We start from the raw sequence: 24,185 nt of genomic DNA, 5'->3' as shown, positions 1-24,185 counted from the left end.
AAGCTTCTCTGTGTGTTTTTATGCTGTTATTTACCCCACGGATTGTTTTTAAGAGCCCGCTTATTTTTTCAGCCCCTTCCTCTGTGAGTCCTTTTCTTTCTCCCCCTTTACATTTTCTTTCCTTTATCTAGAAATTAGTCAATTGAGCAAGTCTGATCTTTCATAAGTCCTCCATTTGCATTCATCCAAAACTTAAAGTGTCTCTAATGGCGCATTTCCACTGCAGGGCCTCGCACGGCTTAGTACGGTATAGTTAGGCCTTGGTAGGCCAGGCTCACTTTATGCTGCGTTTCCATTACGGCCCGTCCACACAGCGGCGTGCGTTGAAGCTTCCAACGCTTCTGCCCATTCACTTTGAATGGGGTGACGTCACTTTTAGCCGAACTGCATTTTGGGAAGCGACGGAAGGCGCCTCGGCAGAAGCGTCAGCCAATGAAATCCCGTTTATGCAAATCTGCCAGTACAAGCGCTAGCCAATCAAACCGCGTGTATGCTGGGAGAGACTACGCAGGTAATTTCCTCATATTCCAAAAAATGGAGGAAGGTATTATAGCGGTAGTGAATCACCCGGTGCTGTATGATCAGTCTCTGTTCATCTACCGGGATACAAACCGGAGGAGCGAGCGTCAACGCACGCTGCTGTGTGGACGCTCCGTTACAGTTTAGGAACTGGGGCAGTAACGGACCGTCCACACAGCAGCGTGCGTTGCCGCTTGGCGGTGGGCGTGTCTGAAGCTTGGGGATTTTTTGCGACCAACAACCAATCACATGAATCTCCCGCCCCCGACATACAAAGCAATAGCAATGTTAAAACGAAGTAAACTGGATATAAAATCCCCAAACAGGCGAAAACCTACCAGTTTCACCCACTGTCTCTGCCTCCTCCCTCCATGCCTCGCTCCTCCGGTTTGTATCCCGGTAGATGAACAGAGACTGATCATACAGCACCGGGTGATTCACTACATTCAAAGTGAATGGGCAGAAGCGTTGGAAGCTTCAACGCACGCCACTGTGTGGATGGGCCGTAACTATAGTAACGCAGTGTAGGCGGAGCCGTGACGTCATATTCAATGCGAAACGCAAAACCAACATCAGCCGTTAGCTGTTAGCGCTCAGAGCTCACAGCTCCTCATATCTGTTTCAGGAACTAGACAAAAGTTAAACAAGTACAAACCACAGACTGCCTGTGTCATGGCGAATACAGTCGCTGGTTTATTTATGTCTGTAGGCCGTTGTTGTGAGTGTGGACGGTCGGAGCGTATACTGCGTTAGCTTAACCGATCTCCATTCAGAAAACACGCATTTTAAAGTCTACAGACTTGTCAAAGCATTAATTCATGGTTTTTACTAACTGGTATCAGTATGTTGTTACTTCGGCATCATTTTGAAACGTGTATTACAATTAAATCACGGTCAAATATGTTCATTTTGTTGTAGTTGTAGCCCCCTTGCCAGCGATTCTCTCACTAGTTCAGCATACTCAGCCCGGTTGTTGGCCCGGAAAGAAGCTGGATTTTGGAGAGCCAGAAAAACTGTGAAAAAGTACCCACTAGCCGGAACTACCCCTAGTGGAAACGCTACAAAAAACGGGCCGGGTTTGGCACGGCACGCTTAAACCGTGCTACGCGCTGCAGTGGAAATGCGCCATAAGTCAGCCTGAGCAACTTCAACTTTAATGGTTATGGGTTTTTCTCAAGGGTACGGTAACTGTTGCTTTCTAAGAAAAGTATTTACTGATGAATTAAATATTTAGTTCTGCTGTATTTACTGTATTTCTGACTGGGGACAGGAGATAGGAATGAGAGGAATGGAGAGTAAAGAAGTGGTTTAAATGAGAGATGCTTCTCAATTTACAATCAATTATGATGTCTTTTGTTAGGAGGAGTCTTTTTCCCTCTCACCTCTATTGTGCCTTTCTATAGATGGAAAGTATGTGTTTGTGCTTGCAAAGACAAGGCAGGAGGAAAGAGCTGACGGCGGGAAAGAACAGAGGAGTTTGCCTTTACAGAGAGCCTGTTAAAGTTCCCCCCTCTCCTTTCCCTGGCAGAAAGGGAGTGTTCAAGAAAGGAGAAAGAGAAGGAAAAAGAATATGGGGAATAAGAGGGCCTGATTGGGTTTCTAACACGTATTCAGGGGAGCAAAGTGTGCTTACATTGTTCTCCTCTCACATAGGGGAGGCTGTGAAAGAGAGCGACAACTTTGCTGCTCAATAGGGACAGAAAGAAAGAAAGGAAGAAAGAGAAAAGAGTGAGAGTGGGAGCTTCTTGAGGAGGAAGAAGGGAGGGAGACTGGATTTTGTTTCAGGGTCAATGTTAGTCTCGACATGTGCTTTAGTGTTTCTGACCTCAGTGTCCAGATGTATTCTTTCTATATCTTCTCTCATAGCTTGAAGAGCATGGATCGTGTCCCACTGAGACACTGATACTGAGAAAAGACCGGTTTGAAAAGACTGACTTGTTAGTAAGGGGGTAGCCTACAGTATGTGCCCCCTCTCAACAGTTAAATCATAATTATGGCAATTATTTTTAAATGATTATCAAGCAAAAGGGGCAATGGGCCGTTTGTGGCTTAATTTTTTCGCCATCAAGAATGTTAAAATATAAATAAGTAAAAGAGGAGAGCATGAATTGTCGAATTGGCAGTTATTCCATATACATTTGTATTCTACTTTATTACTATCATTATTCAATGTTTTTAAAATCAAATCCTAATTGTTTAACTTCATCACAAAATCTTGGTCTGCAGATGAATGTATTCAACCAAACTAAAAGCAAACAATGAGTTGATGAAGTTTTGGTATTTCATGTATGCGTTAATAGTGAAACAAATTTACTGCAATATTTGATTTGTGATTTGGCACAAATTCCGTATTTCCGAATTTATATCTTGGTAAAATAAAATTATAATAAATACTAATGATCTCATTTTTATCAATCAGCCCTACTGCTTGGTTGATAACATGTGAAATACACCTACCAAAATAACTGAACTTCTGTATTCCTGACCACTCGAAAAGCTACATTTCTGTCCAATAACAAAATCATGTATTTTGGGAGAAAAAATCAAGTTCTCTCACTTTCCATCATTGGGCTGACAAAGCTTTTGGTTTGGACTCAAATGTCAGCGTCTCCTGCCCTGGGCCGCTGCCCCCCCCCCCCTCTCTCAGTGACTGACAGCTATCTATCGTTGTCAATCATCAGAGCCCCCCCCCCCTCCTCAGCCCAACCCCTAACTGGTTGTGCTCAGGGAGCTTTAGCCCGGTGCTTGGTGCTACACTATCAGATGGCATGACAAATGACTTCTCCTTGGCCTCATTACAACACACACACACACACACACACACACACACACACACACACACACACACACACACACACAACACACACACACACACACACACACACACACACACACACACACACACACACACACACACACACACACACACACACACACACACACACACACACACACACACACACACACACACACACACACACACACACACACACACACACACACACACACACACACACACACACACACACACACACACACACACACACACACACACACCTTAAACAAACATATATACACACACTCATCCATACATACACATACGTATCCATTGATAATGGATCATTTCAAAGGCTGTTCTGAATATTCACTTCCCTCTATTTTTCTTTCCTACGCACCCCCAATATTGATTGTCCTTATCTGTCATAATTCAGCACAGTCTGAGCTCATTGCAATCACTCTTCACAGATAGACTGGGAAAGGAGGAGGGGGCATGTCTATCAGTTCACCATGAAAGGCGGAGATAGTTGTCATTTCTACACTTTTCCATTTCTGCTGTCCATTCAATAAATTCTATACATTCTAATAACTCTTTATAAAGCAACTCTATACAACATGGTGGATGGGAGATAAGTCTTTTTTCATCACGCTCTTTCATTCTGTTCTTCGTACATTCATTTCTCTCTCTTCTTTTCCATTGCTTGCTCTACGGGCTCCTTAACCTGCATCATTATTCTGTCCGAGCCCGTGCCTGGCGTGACTGTTTCCTTATTTCGTGCAGGGCGTCATGGGCACCCTTCTCCTGTTCAAACACATTCAAGGTGCTACATGACACCACACGATGCGTTGCTCCCCTTTCATTTCCCCTGAACTCACTGGCCTTTACAATCACAGCCTCCAACAATACAGAGTATAATATGTCTACAATTTACTGTCTGTGTTACTGCTGGATATAAACCAACATTATCCATAGTGTACAATCCCTCAGACGCATACTTGCCAACCTTGAGACCTCAGAAATCGGGAGCATTTCAAAACCACCGCGGGGCTAGTGGGTCGCCGGACCGGTTAGATTAACATTAACATGCTTATTGTAGTTGCGGCCTGTAGCACCATCCTTGATGGAGCATGTGTGGGCTGGACCTGTATTTTGTACAGGAAAGGAGTGAGCAGAGGGTAGAGTTGTCGATTCTTGTTCTGTATTCTGTGACTATCTGCCTCACCCATGGATGTATAATAAGAACGCCTCACCCTCTCAGACTTTCAGTTGCGCGCGCTACTAAAGAGACGCGCTACTAAAGAGACGCGCTACCATGGAAACCAAACAATGGTGTAGCTGTATTAAAGTCAGAGTGGAAACAGTCGTGAGTAAATCAGATTTTGTCAGAAATGCGGGAGAAATATGACCCCGGGAGGAAACCAGGAGAGGGCAATGAAATCGGGAGTCTCCCGCGAAAATCGGGAGGGTTGGCAAGTGTGCTCAGACGTCACATCTCACATGCTAACAAAATCTGTTCACATGCAGACATTCAATCCCAAACATCTATATATGGCTTGTTGCATTCTAGCAAATTGCTCTGCAAGCACTAAGTTATCAATGTACCAATAAAATGTGGCTATTTCACTGGTTTTTAACTTTACGGACTGATAATATTTAAAATGTAGTCGCTGCTAACAAAGGTAAACAACAACTACAGTTTACAGAAAACAGATTGAGCAGGAACCCTGATTACCGAATATATCAGTCATTGATTTCAGGTGTTGTTCAATAAGCCGCACACATGATGGTCTCCTTACCAAATATATCTTGTGAGTAGATGTGATGTGTATGTGTGTATAAATGTGGATGTTTCTGACGTTTTTTTATGTAGTTATTTTGTGGTGTATAATAGGGCTGAACGATTAATCGATTTTAAATCAAAATCGCGATTCGAGATAATCCTGCGATTTTTTTTTACTTTTTTTTTTTTACAATTTTTTTTTTTTTATTGTGTGTCAGTCATCCACACCAATCAGAAGTGCCTTACTCCACATGTACCAGCCATTGTTAATCAATCAGAAGTGGCCCATGATAGAAGGTGACGGATTGATCCAATCACCTGCCAAGTGCTTCTGAAAGTGCCTGCCCTTTCCAAATGGCTTCCAATGGAGCTTTCCTAGATAGTTTGGTGAAACAAACCATCTGAGTCAGGTTAGTAATGCTCCATCACATGTTTCTAATACAGGGTGAATCTTTAACTGAAGCTTGACTTTAAAGCAACCCAACGGAAGTTTCATGTAAGTTTAGTTCTTTCACTCGTAGCTCGGGCTGCGGGGGTGCTAGAGACGGGAGTATGTTGATATGACCTTCCTAGCCGGAGATATGGCCGCATTTTACAATAAACTTCCGTTGGGTCGCTTAAAAACAAATATCGCAATTCGAATCGCAATATTTGTCAGAAAAATCGCAATTAGATTTTTTCCCAAAATCGTGCAGCCCTAGTGTATAACGTATTTATGTATATGTATTTCTGTGAGGCCTCGAACAAATTCGAAAATAAATAATCCATCTATTCATAAAGGTTGCTAAATTAAAACCTTTTTAGGAAATGTTTTCGCTGGTACATTTTTCTTGCAGGTTAATTTCTTTAACTAATTGTGCTTTGTGAAGCAAAAACATTTAAGGACGTTCAAAAAATACTTGCCCTGCTCAACTAAACCAAACTTGACAGTACTAACATAGTTGTTTGGCATATATCCAATGTTGCTTATGCACCTAGATCCTTGAAGGCCATATGAGGACTCTGGCAGGAGGAGTCAGTTCGCTGATATCTACCTGCAGTGCGTCTCCTTTGAACGGAGCAGCATGCTTGGTCAAATGTACATCAGCAGCCGGTGTAGATCTTTACAGAGGAGCAGGTCGCACAGAGCTGCAGCTATTCACCGGCTATCACCTTCTACGGCATATTCCCATATTACTTATATCTAGCCAATTTCTTCAGGGCTACTTGAGCACCTGGAGGGGGTGAGGGGCAGTTAGCAGATATGGGATTGGGTCTCTCCCTCTCCCTCCACTGTGGTTATTGTCAACAGGGTAGCATTCATGCCTAACAGGGCCACCAGAGGTTATCGCTGAGCCAGAGTGTGTGTGAGAAGAGGAAATAATGCTGCAGGAACCCGACGCATATCGTTCTGTGTAGCCCTCGGGGCCAGAGAGGGGACAGGGCGATGGTGTGTAGTATATGTGTGTGAGTGTGTAGTAGCAAGGAGGGAAAATAGAGGTGTGCATTTGTGTGTTGGGAAAGTAAGTAAATGTGCACGACACGAGCCAGAGGGACGGAGGAGGAAATGGCAATGTGTGCACCTCAAACTGTGAATGTGAAGATACGATGACATAGGGCGAGGTGTGAATGGGTTATTCAGGTGTGCTTTAGTAGTGAATGTATTTACTGTATGTGGGTTGACATGTTTTAGGAAAGGACAGAAATCAAACCAACGAGATGTCTCCGAACCAACATGGACGGTTTATTCTATCTTAAGCATTCTGAAAAAGTGAAGCATAAAAAGCTAAGCCAATATGAAGTGCCTTAAACATACATTATTGTATGGCCTGTACAACCTCTGGTTAAAAGAATAAGTCTGGTTGTATGGAAGTCTATAAGAAAATGACCCTTCTTCTTAGATGATTTATCACACAAGTAAACATTGGAAACATGAGTTCGTTGTCTCAATCTTAACATGATGTTCATTTAGTAAACGATGGTCCCATTTGGAGTAAAACAGCAGCGTATGCTTTACGGTTGACTATCACACAGTCGACAGGTCTCTATCTTGTTCAGTGTTCGAGTGTAATTATTTCAAACCTGTCATGGCACTTCCAAATGCAACGTAAATGCCAAACAAGAGGCTTTCAAACCTTTTTCCACATACTTAGGGGTGATGTCATGCTGACAACTTCCACTTTTTATATACAACCTATGATTACAGTTACCAGTAAACAGATGCATACCCCCTCCTGCACACTGTTTTACAGAAATACAAACAAAAGAATCTAATCAACACAGGACAAATGTGTTCTTATTATATACACAGTGACTTAAACACACTAAGCAGAGACCGTTTGGTAATCTCCCAGCATGCAGCAGAGCTAAGATAGCATCTCACCAGGTGACTTAGTTATTGCCACGAAGACACATCGCAGCAGGGGGAACGTCTTGGAAACACTGTCATTATAACGTCTGGCTGTAGTTCATATGTGTAATTGTGAGTGTATTTGTTAGCCTTCATGTGGGTTTCCCCTCTCCCCATTTAAACCATGAACCACACATGCACAGTACATCCAGGGATTAATGGCAGATCTCTAAATAAGGCCAAATGGAGTTGTGGTTGGGAGGGAGCTAAGTGGTGTGAAGGGCCCAGCGGTGGCTGCCTCTTACCTTTTTGTTGTTTTCTTTAATATCCTGAGGATTGAGCGACTTGTAGTCTCTGGAACAACAGTGGGGAAGGTGGGAGAGGAGGCAGGCAGGGAGAAAATAAAGAGGGAGAGAGAGAGAATGGGGGACAGAGAGAGATAGCGGAGAAAGTTTAAATATGCGTCACATGTAATGGCATTAGAACTGTAACATGCAATTTCATAGCAGTGCAATCAACAGAACTAATAGAGTGGAAAATATGTAAAAATAACACACCGGAGTGCAAAGGCACACACACACACACACACACACACACACACACACACACACACACACACACACAGTTTAAATAAATAATCTTCATGTCTGCTCCCTTGATGGGGCTGCAGGTTTTCCATATGTTGTATACACACATTAAACACCAAACATTAAATAGGATTGTAAGACCCGAATTTTCTTGAAACTTTTCTTGCAGCTTCATTAACAACATCAAGGACAAACATAAAGACAAGAAACAAGTGAACGGACATTTAACATTACATTCAATCTAAATATGTTCAAGACTCTTAACTTTGATTATTACTTCGCCTTCTGAAATTTGAACTGTCTGAGTTCCACCCGAAATGACCTCACTAGTCTAACTAGAACCACCAGACTCAGAGTCAGTTTCATCCCACAGGCCATAAGACTATTAAACACCTGCACTTCTGAAAGAACATCCATAATCCACATCTGTTTGCAAATTATATATATCAATATTCCAATTACTTGACTATTCTGCACTGTTTCTATTGTTATTATATTGTATTTTATAGTATTTACTTGCACTATTATCTGTTTTATTGTTGTTGCACTGTTGGAGGAGCCTGTGACCTAAGATTTTCATTGTCATAACTGTAACACTGTAGCTATGTACACATGACAATAAAAGCCTTGAATCTACTGGTCTTATTTCTAGCCCTGACGTGTGTGTGTGTGTGTGTGTGTGTGTGTGTGTGTGTGTGTGTGTGTGTGTGTGTGTGTGTGTGTGTGTGTGTGTGTGTGTGTTTCCTACATTGTGTCGGGCCTGAAGTGGTGCAGCAGGGCGCAGAAGGCCAGGCCGTTCCTCCAGGACGTGGTGAAGTTGGTGATCTTGACCCCGCGGTAGTTCTTAGTGACCTCGCGGCACCACACCAGCAGAGACTGGCTGGCGTTGGGCTTCCCTCCCAGAACCGGGCTCGGGATGGGGCTGGGCTGCAGGCAGAGGAAAGAAAAAAGGTTTTGAGTTTAATCTTTCAATATATTCCACCTTTACAATATGAAATGGATCAATGCGAAATACTTATATCCATTCCCTAAATTAGGGCTGTGTTTTTGGGTCAGAAGGACAATACACATTATTACTGATAGTTAAAAATGAATAATCCACATGGTGGTGCAGGGATAACATATTTTTGTAGGCCAACTCGGAAGTTAGCATCGCAAGGGCTCCCTCAAAAAATTGTATGAGATTTTTCCATTGGATTTCCGAATGTTGCAGAAGATAATCTCTGTGGCAAACAATTGTTTATGGAACTTATATGTTTGGTTTAGCAGGAAATCTCCACATATTGAAACTACTTCAGGATCTTTGAAGCCTGAATGCAATCATCAGAAGTAAAAGCTAACGTTATGCTATAAACAAACCACATAGCGGTCACATGACTTCACCTCACCACCACTTAGCTAAATGTGGCTAATGCTTTCAAAACAAGTGAAAATCTCTTAAGCTTGTGTTAACCACAGACCTTCTTTCAGGCACTTAACCAAAAGCACGTCCAAAATAAATTGACTTTGAGACAAGGAAACCAGAAGCGGTAAAATGCTAACTCGTGTCCAGGTTTAAGGTTCATTACTGCAGCACGTCTCTATTGGATTATATCTCTATTATATGAGTTATATGTGTCTTAAATGTGTTTTTTTAACTGGTATGAGAGCATACTACATTCCAAACCATTGGCACAAAAGATTGTCCACGATGCCACCCCCCCCCCCCGATCCAAGTCTGAGCTCCTTTCATTATTTATTTCTCAATTAAATGTTTTACTTAGCAACCTCCACCCATCCAATTAGCTTGCCATTCCGACATACAATGAGGCCACACATTCACGCACACACACTCACGCAGACACACACACACACACACACACACACACACACACACACACAACACACACACACACACACACACACACACACACACACACACACACACACACACACACACACACACACACACACACACGCCATAACGAAGGGTCATGCACAAAGCAGTGTATGACCGTGGATAATGTAAACATCTTATTAATTAGCTCCGCCTTTGAAGTCTTATCTGGGTCGAAAGCTTTCACCATTAGGAGCCTTTCCTCTCCCAGACTCCAAATCCCACAAATCCTCGGTGGCGTGGAGACACTGGTCCTCCTCTGACGTCCAGCAGAACCAATGCTATTCTGATTATTCAGCCCGCTGTTCACTAATCTGGTTATGCAGCGACAGATACGCGCTAATTCTCTCAGATCGTTTCGGAGAGAAATGGCAAAAAATGTCACTGAGATTTGATTAAATTCATTAGAGGCAAGTGATCAAAAAGACTATGAAATGTGTTCAAATATTTCTATTATATGCAGGACAATGAAATTAACATATGACTAATAACACAGCTTTCATTAATAGTGTGACACAATGTGTTTAAGCAGGGTGTCTAACTTTCATTAAGCCTAATTTGACTTTAATATCAGACACATTAAAGGATGACATGGTAAATACTAGTACAACTTTAGAAAAAACACTACATTTGTTGGGTTGCATGCAAGACAAAACTGCTTCACTGAACTATATTAAGGTTCTCTGTTGTTAATTAATAGTTCTGTATTAATTGTGTAATTTCTAGTAAAATATTGGTTTAGATAAAATGCAAATGTGGTCTTGCTGCTGCCCTCACAGAGAGGTGATGTTTAATGTCCAAGCGCTGGATGGTTTCATTCGTCAAAGCTTTACTTGACCTTTAGCAGTGAAAAAGTGAATGAAGAGATGTTGCTTTTACACAGCCTGGTACTGGCCACCGTAACGAGTTAACCCAGTTTTTAAGACACAGTGAAGGCCATGAGAAAACACAGCTCACAAGACTGCTTGAGTCTCAGCGCTGTAACAAGGCGTGTGGTGGCCCACCAACCCCCTCTGTTGGCGGCTTTCTGCTACTGCAAGAACACGAGAGCCTCAGAAAATATAGGAAAATAAACACAAATTTGGCTCTGGGAATTTGGAGGAAAACAATTATTATGTAAAGGGGACAGTGTGCGCCGGTAAGCATCTTCCAGCCCTCAAAAGCAGACGTAAAATCGTTCAGAAAATCATCAGGGGCATTGGAAATAAATAGAATTTGAATTTAATTAAAAATACTGGCTAGACAACATCACTCCAAAGAGATGTGTGCTTAGGCCAAATGCAGAGACCTAGAAGAGTACAGACAACATTTTAAGACAATCTGAACCAAAACGTAACACAAACTTTGTGACAGGATTAAGGCCTTTAGATATGAGGTTGTCCTTGCTGCTACGACACTAACACATCATTGGTTTGAAATGTCAACAGGCATAACAAATGAAGAACTGAAGCAACATTAGTGAGTTAGCTGAAGTCTATAAACACCTGGATGTCTCTTACTCTTCTATTGTTGTAGTTTAACCCGTGTGACCGCGAGCCTGGAGCCTGCTGAGATGCCACAAGGGCCAAATCAGATGAAAGACACTGGAGGCAATCTCTAACAGCAAATCCTAACCTTTGTACCAGTGTGTGTGTGTGTGTGTGTGTGTGTGTGTGTGTGTGTGTGTGTGTGTGTGTGTGTGTGTGTGTGTGTGTGTGTGTGTGTGTGAGTCATGCAGGCCCCTACGGCAGTCTCAGTGCAGGGAGACGGTAGCGGGAGCCTGAGGGGCGGACACTTGACATTTCCGGCTCATCTTTAAAAGTGGGCCTTAACCTTTCCCCGCAGCTTCTCCAGACACGTTTTAGGCGGCCTCGACAATGCCTGCGTGCCACTCAAACAAACCGGGGGGAAAAAATAGATAAAAAGTCAGAAAGTCAATACCGATTACAACATTGCTTTTTGACCTCATCAAATCATTTTGTCCCTTATCACCAACTTATCTAACGTAATGTAGGTATTCAGACTTAAGAAGAGGGAGAACATATATTAATTTCACTACACTTACACATAAGTACATAATTCTCTAAACTAAACGTGTTCCTCCAGTTGTCTCTGCTTAGCCAAATGTTTTTGTGCGTGTCAGTAAAAGCTTGAATGTGTGTGTGTGTAGAGTTTCAGAGTGGAGTGGTCTTCCTCCAGGCCTTCCCTTTCTGCTTTTTCAAGTGACGGTTGAAAGTAGCCGTCTAATTTGAGCGCTCTAATTACCTGGGATTAAAGACCAGGTGCTATTAAAGCAATTAGACACACAGCACACTCCAGTGCCGAAGACCCTGCACCCTAGCCGGCGGAAAACACACTCGCACACACAAATACACATCTGTGTAACACAGCCAGTGGGGAAAAAAACAAATATTAGCCAGTGGGATACACAGACTTTAAGGGCCACTCTCAACTATTGACACACAGGTATCTTGGCCAAAGAAAAAACAAATACACATTTACACTAATTTGCAATTAAAGTGGTAAAGAAAACACAAATACCTACTATCTACTCAACTTGAGGTGCTTAAAAAACATTTGTTTAACTGTTTATTTGAAAAAAATATTCCTGTCTTCCTTCCTGACAAACTTGTTTTTTTTGTTTGTTTTTTTAAATGACAGCAGCACGATACAAACACTGACCCCCGTGTTCATCACAACCCCAACTGATGTCATTTTCTCATCTGGCAGCCCGGACTGTTCCATTACGCTTTCTCCAGATAAAGGTTTACGAATGCATCTCCGCACTCAAGCTTTCATAGCCACCACATATTGAACACAAACCATATCTTCTTCTACAGGAACTGGCTGCATTTCCTTAAGACACAAACACGGGAGGAGCGAAACTTTCATGAGGAACAGAAATGCACCCTGACTTATCAAACAGTTTGCTGTCTTGCCTAAAGGAAGGTGTGCACACGTATATAGTGTGTGTGTTTGTCTTTTATCTGTCTGTGTGGATGTCTCTGGATGTGTGTGTGTGTGTGTGCGCGTGTGTGCGTGTGTGTCTTTTTCTCTGTCTGTGTGGATGTCTCTGGATGTGTGTGTGTGTGTGCGTGTGTCTTTTTCTCTGTCTGTGTGGATGTCTCTGGATGTGTGTGTGTGTGTGTGCGTGTGTGTGTCTTTTTCTCTGTCTGTGTGGATGTCTCTGGATGTGTGTGTACGTGTGTGTACGTGTGTGTGTGTCTTTTATCTGTCTGTGTGGATGTCTCTGGATGTGTGTGTGTGTGTGTGTGTGTGTGTGTGTGTGTGTGTGTGTGTCTTTCTCTCTGTCTGTGTGGATGTCTCTGGATGTGTGTGTACGTGTGTGTACGTGTGTGTGCATGTGTGTGTGTCTTTTATCTGTCTGTGTGGATGTCTCTGGATGTGTGTGTGTCTTTTATCTGTCTGTCTCTGGATGTGTGTGTGTGTGTGTGTGTGTGTGTGTGTGTGTGTGTGTGTGTGTGTGTGTGTGTGTGTGTGTGTGTGTGTGCGTGCATGCGTGCGTGCGTGTAACACTGACACAGCCATGTAGCTAGCTCGGCTCGAGGGTAGGATTAGCGGAGAGCATTGCCTCGGCCCACAAACATTCCATATTAAAAAATGAAAAGGCAACCTTCATTACTATCAGTGGCACATAACCTCCCCTCTTCCTCCTCCTCTGCCACTATTATACACAGCTCTAACAGCCTGGGCGAAAAATACAAGCCACTGACAAGAGATTCCATTATTCCTGATGCCTCAGTGTCAACAACATACATCCGACGGGGCAGAGAAAGAAAAAAAAATGGAAGAAGGGGAAAGGGATGTGAGAGAAAGAGGGGGGTTAAGCTCACTACAATGCCTGAATGACAAGATAGGAGGAAACCTGGGAATGGAAGCTTCCAGGTTCCTGTTGGTGTCGGGAGGAGAATTTGTTTAAAGTGTCAAAAGTGTCATTTTTGGGAGGGTTAATGTGATTTGAGATCTGGAATCGGGGGTAAAAAAAGCGGATGAACCGTGATATGTGAAATTAGAAAATAGTCACAGGTCGATCTTAGGTCTTAAGCAAAAGAACAATTCTGTAGCGAGAGTGGAAATTGTTTCTTTTAGATTTGGGCAATAAGCCAATTTCTACTGTACTGTATGAAGAGATGAGTAATCCGAAATACCTTTTAGAGAAACTCTGAGTTGAACTGTCCTATACAAACAGTAAATCCTTTTTTCATGCACGGCGAGAAATTGGAAGGGTATCACAGGTTTAGTTTATATACTTGCTGAATATGTGGATTACAATACTAGCAATATACTGAAGATATAATACATTTTAAGTCAATCGAAAAGTATGACTTTATTTCCAATTAAACTTATTTTGTATTCCTTTTTTTCCAGCAACTAAACAGTACTCCTTGATTTAGAAAGTATTTTTAACATTGTGCCTGATTGCAACTTGGGGTTAAAAGCAGTCTACTTCCTGGTCAACCTGTTGGCCAACATGAAGATAGACAAATGTAATCAAAAGTTGAATAGCATTATACATGATTAATTTACTAAAAACAATGGCGGCTATTAAAACTGCCTTTTCAGAAACATAAAAAAAGACACAAGTGAAACGTTTTAAGTGGCAGCTTTGTCTCTCCCTCTGGGGCAAAACGCTTCAATGGAAACGTAACTGGCCTCGACCCAATGACATAAACCCACGACTCTGTGGAGAGAAAAGAGCTTCCGTGTCTCTCCAATCTCACTTTCATGGCTTCAAAGCGGTGTCAGAGAGTGTCAGATTTGAGGAGGTGTTGAATCTCATACTCTTTAAAACTTGTAATCCGCTCAAGGAGCCTACGGCAAAAAAAGAAAAAGTCCATACACACACACACACGCACACGCGCACACACACACACACACACACACACACACACCACACACACACACACACACACACACACACACACAGAGTAGAAAAGCACACATCCTGTAACACTCAACTGTTATCCAAGATGTACACACACACTTGAAAACATTAATACCTGTTCACATTTAAGAGGATAAAGGTTAGTGCACTTAAGTGGCCTGTCCATCCTGCTCCAGAAAGCTCTCATCTGATTGGCTGAGCCCCAACTACCAACACTCTCAATTATTTAATTGCACCTTCAATCAAAACAAGCAATTTGTTTAATCTGGGGGCTTTCTGCGTCCGACGTGTTCACATTAGAAAAGACAGAGCGAAAAGGAAGCCCGTGAAATTATGCTTCGGATTTCAAACGTTGCCTGCATGAGAGCAGAGGGGAGGAAGTCCAATCAAAAGTTCAATTATGTAAATGGAGATGTGGAGTGGATGGAACAATAGCGAAAAAAGGCAGGAACGGGAGAGGAGAGCGAATGTAGCGTGAAAAATAATACACATTAACATACAAAGGATATATCGCATTACTGCTGTAATCACACCGAGGAGGGGCTCCTTCCAGAGAGAGCCGTGAGAGAAAGTGTGTGTGCATGTGTGTGTGACTGTGCATGTAGACACTGTTTAGTTAAGCCGGGCATCACTTTATGTGTGTGAACAGGTGGAGAGAGCACCTATTACACCTGAGAGCGGAATATATGACACACTGAACCGGCTGCTTCTGAGCAAGGCCACCTCAAAAGAAAATATATATCCTAAAGTGGGAACATGTGTTACATTCATCCTGATGGTGACGTGGGGTTGCGAGTGATTCTCTCAGAAGCAGATATTACATTTTCTCCCATTTACATTTCATTTCCCATCTCGCAGTGAACCTGCAGGCCAAGACAGAGGGCCTTTGGGCGGTTGGCTACTGAGATGGAAAATGCAAAAATCAGAAAAAAGCGGTTTCCTTTTCCAGGACAATTTTTTGCTTCCAAGGACTATTCTGCTCCAAAGGCATAACCATGCAAAGCAGCAGGAAAAAGGCAGAAAGGGGAGAGCACAGACATGGCTTTGAAATTGAAATAAAAACCATTCACTGAAAAAAACATCATGAAATAACACAGTTTGGAGGAGGCAGCAGACAAAGGAGTGATGGTGCCAGCCTGCAGTGTGCCCACCCGCCCGCTTCACGCCTAACGTGTAACACAGGGGCATAATGCGGTGTAAGCGCTGGCTTTAGCTTGTCATGGAAGCGGCAGTAGCATTACCCACACTCACACCTCTGCAAATTAGCTTTGGCTGGGGGGGAAATTACACGCAGGTTTGGGATTGAGTGTGTATGTGCGGTAAGGGGGTTGATGGTATAGAACGTAGGATCCAGTTAGAAACAAAACAAGACATCTGATGGTACTGATGCCGAGTGCACCTCCATCTCTTCCCTCTTACACAGATCCACTAGAAGATATTACAAACTGCTCGTCAAACACTACTCCTGCATGAGATCGACACCTTTCTTAAACATTCAGTCAACATTCTTACCGTACCCTCTTATTTTACAGTATCAGTTAGACGTTTTTTTTTTACCATTGTGTCACAGTCCTAACTTGCATTCGTTCACGTGCAGCTACTTAAATGAAGTTTGTATGTGTTGAAGTGGTTAGTAACCTGCAGTCAAACCCTGACTGTCATTAGGTCTGACTAATACTCAGAACATTAAACTTATTCCATGTGTGCCCCTTCTTTTGGAAGCTTTAATCAACAGTAGCTACCTGTTAGCATTCCTAACCCTGATGTGTCTTGAACTCAGCGTGTTTGCATGTGCTTAGAGCTGGACCAATACATCAGCAGATATGGGTGTGGGCACGTATTGATATTAAAGTAACATTAATGGACAAACAACTAAAAATTGCAGTATAGAAATGACACAATATGTTGTAGGTTTTTCACACAAGCAATCATGACGCTTTCACACCGAGAGCACTCGGATGTTTTTCAAATATGATCATGGGTCTCACGCCGAAAAGTTCAGTATCTGTCGGGTTATTATAATTTTCTAGGAGCAGCTAAATAATAGATTATACTTAAAGCTGGTCCTTACTAAACTGACCAGAGCGACAGAAGTTATATAGTTAATTTGTTGCATGTTATACTATTGGCTAAGCAAATGAACTTCATGTATATGTTATTATGTATATTTTAAAACGTTTCAAGAATCCAACAGGGATCGAGAGACCTCTCTGCTCTTCCTCCACCTCCTCATCTTCCTCAGACAAATAAATAAGCTTGGAGAGAAGGATGAGAAGGAGGAAGAGAAAGAGGGGGTGTCTCTTATAAATCTATAACGTATTAATCTCCTTTAACTGCCATCTTCAACAAACAAATTAGTGTTGCAATAGATTCAGAGATCAGCTGTGCCGATAGCGCCGCCATTTATCAATTAATCTAAGCCTGGGCCGGGAAAACTCATTAAGGGGCCACTTTAGGAATTATGCTCTGCAGGTAAAGAGGCTGTGTGTGTGTGTGTGTGTGTGTGTGTGTGTGTGTGTGTGTGTATGTGTGTGTGTGTGTGTGTGTGTGTGTGTGTGTGTGTGTGTGTGTGTGTGTGTGTGTGTGTGTGTGTGTGTTGTGTGTGTGTGTGTGTGTGTGTGTGTGTGTGTGTGTGTGTGTGTGTGGTGTGTGTGTGTGTGTGTGTGGTGTGTGTGTGTGTGTGTGTGTGTGTGTGTGTGTGTGTGTGTGTGTGTGTGTGTGTGTGTGTGTGGTGCGTGGAGGGGTCTTGACACAGCAGTTGTGCAACCCCCCCACTACAGACTGCCATTGTCCAGCGCTGCGTGGGCTCCAAAGTGATGAGAGGGGTGATAGCACAGCCAATTAAAATGAACATAATTACAAAGTCACCCCTTTGACTCCTGATCAGAATACACATGCATCAAAACACACACACACACACACAAGAAAATGCTACACTAAGGCAGAGAGGGAGGACTATGACAGGAGCATCAAGAAAGAGGGGGGAGATCGATAGAGAAAGTGAAGGGAGAAAGAGAAAGAAAAGAACATCAACCTGTGGGGCAATAGTTTATGATGTATCATCATGGATAAAAAAACAAGGGCAATAATCTTTCTGTCCCCAACATATGGATGGGTTGTCCACTTTTGATACAATTAATACTAATTTGTTGGCATGTGACGTTCTGTATGCTAACATGCTCAATTTCCTTGTATTTCATCATGCACACAATTGATCTACTGATTGTGCAAGATGAAATGTAGGGAATCATCAAAGACATTCAGATTAATGTCCTTAATGTTTGTCGATCAGCTCCGATTGTCCTTCACTGGGGATTAGTGTTGGACCACGAGATCAACCAACCACTGGTCATAAAAACCAACTGCATGTAACCATTCTGCTAGCTAAGCTATCCAAAGGCTACTTTGGGCAGAACTGAGTTATGTGCTTTGTCTGGTTTCTCTTTTGATGTTAAGATGCAAAGCAATAGCCCCAATTCAAGTAGAGGCTACCAAACATTAGCTCCTAGCTGGGGTCAAAGTGTGCAAACTCACTGTATGTTTTGATTAAGACCAAGACAGTGTGGTCCAACTAGAGTGCTCGATTAAAAGCTACGGGAATGATCCCACTCTGTGATCCAAGAGTTAAGAGCTGAGAATGCCACTTAGTATTTCCTATAGCACATAAGAGCACACACCTGCATACCATAACAGTCCAAGAGGGGGGGGTGCTGGAGGGCTTTATAAAGAGGCAATTAAAGCCTTATCATTTCTACACTCGCTCTCCGTTCCTCAAACACACAGTGCACGCACACACTCTGCCAACACATGCACACAATTTGAAAGACAAATCACTCAGACTAATTCATAAGGTACTTCTAAGGTCCTTTTTAAATTGCGGAGAACGGTTGGTTTAATTCAATTAAAATGTAGCGGGGGCCACTTAAGGATGACGGTAGTAAGGTATGGCATGACTAAGTAAGAGCGTTTTTCAAGACTGTGCGGGGGGTCTAAGACCTTCTTGAGGTCGAAGGAGTTTTCAAGTGCATGGACTTCTATGTCCTCACCCGAAGCCCCCTTAAACCTCACCCCAAAACCCTGGATGTTTCTGGGTTTAAGCCCACACACACCTGGAGGACTGGGGCAGATTAGGAGCAGATTAAGATAAAGTTACCCCTTCTTCGGCCCGCCATGTCATTCAAACCCCTGGCCTCTCCGGCCACTGGATAGAAGGACACACAAGACAAAAAGGTTTGGTTCATTCATATATACACACACACAGGCACGCACATACAAAGGACTTTCTGGTCATCCTCATAAGCCATATTAGTCTGCTATAGAGCCTCTCATAGCAGACATCAATCACAGAGGGATTAGTCAATTCCCTCTCTAAATGAGTGGCGAGGGAAACCTCCCTTCAACTCTAAAGCAGGTCTCTCTCTTTCAGAGATTACACAGCGATTTGTTTTCATTTTGTTCCATCTTCATCGTTTTCTGTTTGACTTGCTTTTCATTTCTCTCACTCTTGCTCTGCGTCTCCCTCGTTTCTCTCCTGCTTGCAGCTTGTGAGGTAATCCTTGGCAGATAAAACTAAGGAGGACTTACCAAAGGCAGATTACAAGCGGCGCTTTGCGGAAGGCCCTTTTACACCAGTCGGCGCGGGTATTGAGGAGAGTGAGCTCTTCGCAGTGCTTAACTTGTGAACTCGACATGCACCCAACAGAGGAAGAGGTGGGAAAATGATAGCCGCATTACAGTAACTGGATCAAAATATATCCCTCACAACACACACAAAGTGGCACATTAGTACACACAACACACATGCTGCCTCCCTCATGGCGACCGTGTAGAAAATTGAATTCAGAATAGTCCCTGAAAACGTGTTAACATTAGATTTTGTATTTATTCTTTTCAAATGATTTAACATTCTGCACTGTGAGACTTCGGATCAACATTGTGTATCGAGCTACAATTTCTGTATTTGTCTCATAAGATCAGCTCCTGTGTGAGCAACTTCATTGTGTTGCTATAACTTTTTTTATCTTCCATAGTTGTTTTAAAGATGTAGGTATAGGTTTGGCAGTGTAAACAGGCACATCAAACTGACCCTTGCACAGCTTGACCCAGAACATAACCTCATCTAAACATTCCCTTTTACTTTTCCCACTGAGAAAGGTTTGGATTGTTCAGTAATGTCTTCTACCTCTCTAACCCCACCTGATGACAGCGATGCCCTGCAGCATGAAACGACCACAGGAAGCCCGATGATCGGACCTATACTGCATGTCAGGAGAAACTGGGTCTCCTCTCTCCCACCAGATCCAATGACAGACCACTCAGAGACTGCAAATCAGAGTTGGGGAGGGGTCCACATGGGGAAAATGCAGACATTGAGAGGTACTGACTTAGACTTGCTCCTCTGAAGGATTATGCTCCTAATATTACACAGCTTAGGGAAAGGCCGGTGTGGCCAAGGGGAGCCGCTGAGTCTTCAGAAGCTCGGTTTCAGAAACGGACCGCGATGACCGCTTCTCTGCTAACATTGATTCCAGGTTCTGAGATGTTAGAGACACAGCTCTCCTCTAAAGGAACAAAGTAGCAATACAAACCACAGTGGACATTTTACATTTACTTTTAATGTCAAGGACCGACCTTTACCTTTATTGGTGACATGACAAACTAGACATGCAGGTATAGTAAGAAGTAAGAAGATTTGGTATAGCACAAGACTCATGTCGATATTTAAATGTAAATACCACAACACATAGTATTTAAATGTAATTAACCACTGTCTAAACACATTATGCTCTAGGACATTCTTTATGGCCTGAATCTGAGAATCTTTGTTAAAGGTATATGAAAGTAATCAGAGAAGATGGAATAACTCTGGACCGTATGTAATGATAACAAGACGAGAGACCTTAGACCGGTTATAGATCAGAGGACAGAGATGACTGTCCTTGTCTCTTGGGCTCCCCTCTGTCCTCTAAAAGCATCGCGTCAACCTTAGCAACTCTTTGCCGTGCGGCGGTGCTCCTCTCCTGCCGCCAACCCCGGTGAAAGCTAATTAAGAAATATCGCAGCCTTCTGCGAACTCAATTAAATAATGTTAATTTATTCTAATTTCAATTTGGAGGTAGTCTGAACTGAAGGAGGGGCTGTGAAAACAAAGTCTGCGAGAGGAAGGAGAGCTCTGGCCTCTGCCTCCCCCACGGCACAGGAGCTCACACAACCTGCACAACTCCATTTAATTTGAACCCTTTGATTAACGGAAGTAATCACACAAGCCCTTCAACTGAAGGGGAGAAAGAAAACATAGTGTTGGTTCACTTTCTCACTTCTGGAGGGAATAAGTATGTGTTAAAATGAAAGAAATATACAGTTAAACTTATGGATTATAAGTTTATTGTGAGTAGTTTTTCACTAGTTGATATCAACAAAAGGTGTGGTGAAGTAATGTCCAAATAAAACTTAAAGGTGGGGTAATTCACTTCCGAAACACTTGTTGTTATATTCCATGGAATGCTCTTAACATCCCGATAGCAATGAATACATAAAATGCTTTGACAATAAATACATAAAAAAATGTCATCTGTGGAAGCCGTGGCGCTGTAAAAAGCACGACCAATCATCTGAGCCGGCCCGGCTAAAGTAACTGGATGGCCTACCTGCCTGTCAGCCTTCCATCTGTGCACAAACTTATCTCGTGCCCTCATTGGTCATGTGCGCATTGGTGTGTGTTGGAGGAGGGGCTCTGTGAGGAAGTCTGAAGGAAGGGGCAGATTTTTTCCGATTGTGTACTTTCAAATTCTAGCGCACTCGAGCTGGTTTCTCCATTCTTACCGACCCTACCTTTAATAATGTCTTTCAAACACAAAATATGTTCTGCTATTTTGCTATCATGTCTATTTTATAAAGTGCTGTCAGATAGAAAAAGGGCTAGAACTTAAAATGTAAGATGGCTTACTCTTTCTTTGAGTAAATATTAAGATAATATAAAACTTTTTTGTTTAAACTTTTTTCCTCAGACATATTCCAGCGTCAAACTTTTCTTTATATGAAAATAAGCCAAATAATTCATGAAGCAGAAACTTGATAAAAATCCAAAGATCAGAGCATGTAAGTGTAGAGCGGTCTGACTGCGGAAGAGAGATGGAGATGAAACGGAAAGGAGGAGCAGGGGATCACTGAATTACTGGGAGGGGTGAAATCAGCAGCAGGGAAAAGAGATGGACTGAATCAGACCAGACCGAGATCACAACCCGCCCAACAGGAACTCCCTCTGTTCATTTACATTAATCCCACAGACGTTTCCATCCTCCAGCTCCTTCACAGATGCTAAACCTAAACTTCACGTCTTTGAGGATCTACATCTCACAGGCAGGACAACGGACAGATACACTGGCATGAGAGACACGAAGCGTCTTAGAGTAACTTTCAACAACTTAAGATGGATTTGAATCGCTAACAAAAATCAACTTAATGTATGTATATTCAAAGAATGAAAATAGTAAAAAGCCAGTTTGTGATTTTAGGTAAAGACTTGTATTGCCTTCTCTTTACAAGCAAGACCAGAGAGTGACCCAGAGAAATACACTAACTTTACAAATGTAAAATGCTGCTGCTGTCCAATGTTTGAATGAGTGTGTATTAGGGCTGTCCCGAATACAATTTTTCGGGCTCCGGATATTCGGTAGTAATCAGCAGCGAACCGCTTCAACACGTGTATTTCGGTTTATTCATGGCATTCATTTTGTTATTCTACACAGTATTGTTGTTTTATAATTATTTGTTAATGCATACAACCCAATTTGTGTTCTTTGAAATTGAAAAGGATATTGCATTGTGTTGTGTTGTGTATGTCTTAAGTGTCATTTGGCTTGGCTTCCTATTTTGTATGGACATGCTTTTATTTTGAAGGAGAGTTAGCGCTGTTGACAGGAAGTTGTTGTTGCTTTGGAAACAACGGAGATTAACGGAGAAAAGTCATATCTACATATAAAGACGGAGAAAGTAAACAATAACGTTTATGGTTAAGCGTTAGCACCCCTCGAAGAGGCACAAGCTCTTACGTTATATTGGAGATCTATAAAAAATAAAAAATATAAAAAATACGAATATCCGAATAACGAAATTGAAACCCGAATAGTACTCCAACGAACGAATATTTGGATATTCGGGTACAGCCCTAGTGTGCAAATAAAGATACTTATTCAAAGTCTTGATTAAAGTCAGTCACTGCTGTCTGAAACATCAGATCAAATCAAATCAAGTTTTATTTATATAGCACATTTATAAACGATTTTTGGTCGAGCCAAAGTGCTGTACATATAATAAAAATAGCCTACAGTAGAGACACTTTACAACAAATACAACAACACAGATTGTTCAGAATATCAGTATGAGAAAAACGACACCCTCTATCCTTAGATGAGCTCACGCTGGGACTTACTGTCATATACTGTCTTCAGACTCTTCACTGCTTGATCTTAAACATGTGCTTACGTCAAACTATCCACCGCATCCTGCTGTTATTTGCTATATATTTGAATGAGATTGCCCATGCTACTCTTACTCTTTGTCTACACGTGCAGAGATATTGTATGTACAGTTGCAGCATTTATATAGTGCTTTCTCTAGTCGATGCTAGCATTTTACAACACTAGTCAACATCCACCCATAATCACACAAATATGCATACACTAATAGCTGAGTTTTCCATGCAAGGGGCCAATGAGCGACTCTGAGACTGTGACGGGACAGCTGCTTTTCCTCCATGCCACCTCATATGTGAAGCCTGCTCTGCATCATGGAGAATCAAACAACATGCTTTTGTGACGTCAATAGATAGGCTACAGTACTCATCTACATCTCTATGTCCGGCAGTGGCTCAGTCAGTAGGGGCTTGGACTGTGAGCTGTAGGGTTGCTGGTTCAAGTCCCGGACCAGACCTAAATACGGAGTGTGGACTGCTACTTGGAGAGGTCCCAGTTCACCTCCTGGGGCCTGCCGTGGTGCCCTTGAACAAGGCACCGGACACTCCCCCACCTCCCCGGGCGCTGTACAATAGCTGCCCACTGCTCCTAGTACTAGACTCCTGGTACTAGGATGGGTTAAAAGCAGAGAACAAATGTCACTGTGTGTGCTGGGGGCTCTGCATGTGTGACCATTAAAGAGGGTTTCATCCCTCCTATTCTATTCTACATGCTAATGCAAATGTGTTAAGCATGGTACCACATGTTTCAATAAATGAATTTGAGTTGTTTTATTCTAGCCATAAATTGCTGGTGCTGAACATATGTTCCACAGAGCTTTGAGCTCTTGTTTAGGCTTAAGGTAAATCCAATCCATATGTGTAATACCTGTGTAAGGAGTAAGTGGGTGCACACCATATGGCCTGTAGATGTCCCGATTCTTCACAGGCTGGCATTGAAGTCGGCCGAGTTAATGC

General features: G+C 42.5%; 1 protein-coding gene across 1 annotated transcript in view; it reads right to left on the bottom strand.

Annotated features, from left to right (window-relative positions):
* ehbp1 (EH domain binding protein 1) overlaps positions 1-24,185 on the bottom strand; it is a gene marked incomplete at its 3' end in the record, with an annotated part of 170,572 nt that overhangs the window by 79,251 nt on the left and 67,136 nt on the right. The window contains 2 exon segments of the mRNA XM_034209946.1: positions 7,713-7,761; positions 8,743-8,921. Of these exon segments, the coding sequence (XP_034065837.1) occupies positions 7,713-7,761; positions 8,743-8,921 (228 nt within the window).

This window comes from Gymnodraco acuticeps, unplaced genomic scaffold, assembly GCF_902827175.1.
Source record: "Gymnodraco acuticeps unplaced genomic scaffold, fGymAcu1.1, whole genome shotgun sequence".
Classification (NCBI taxonomy): Eukaryota; Metazoa; Chordata; class Actinopteri; order Perciformes; family Bathydraconidae; genus Gymnodraco; species Gymnodraco acuticeps.
This window is presented reverse-complemented; position numbering and strand designations above follow the sequence as displayed.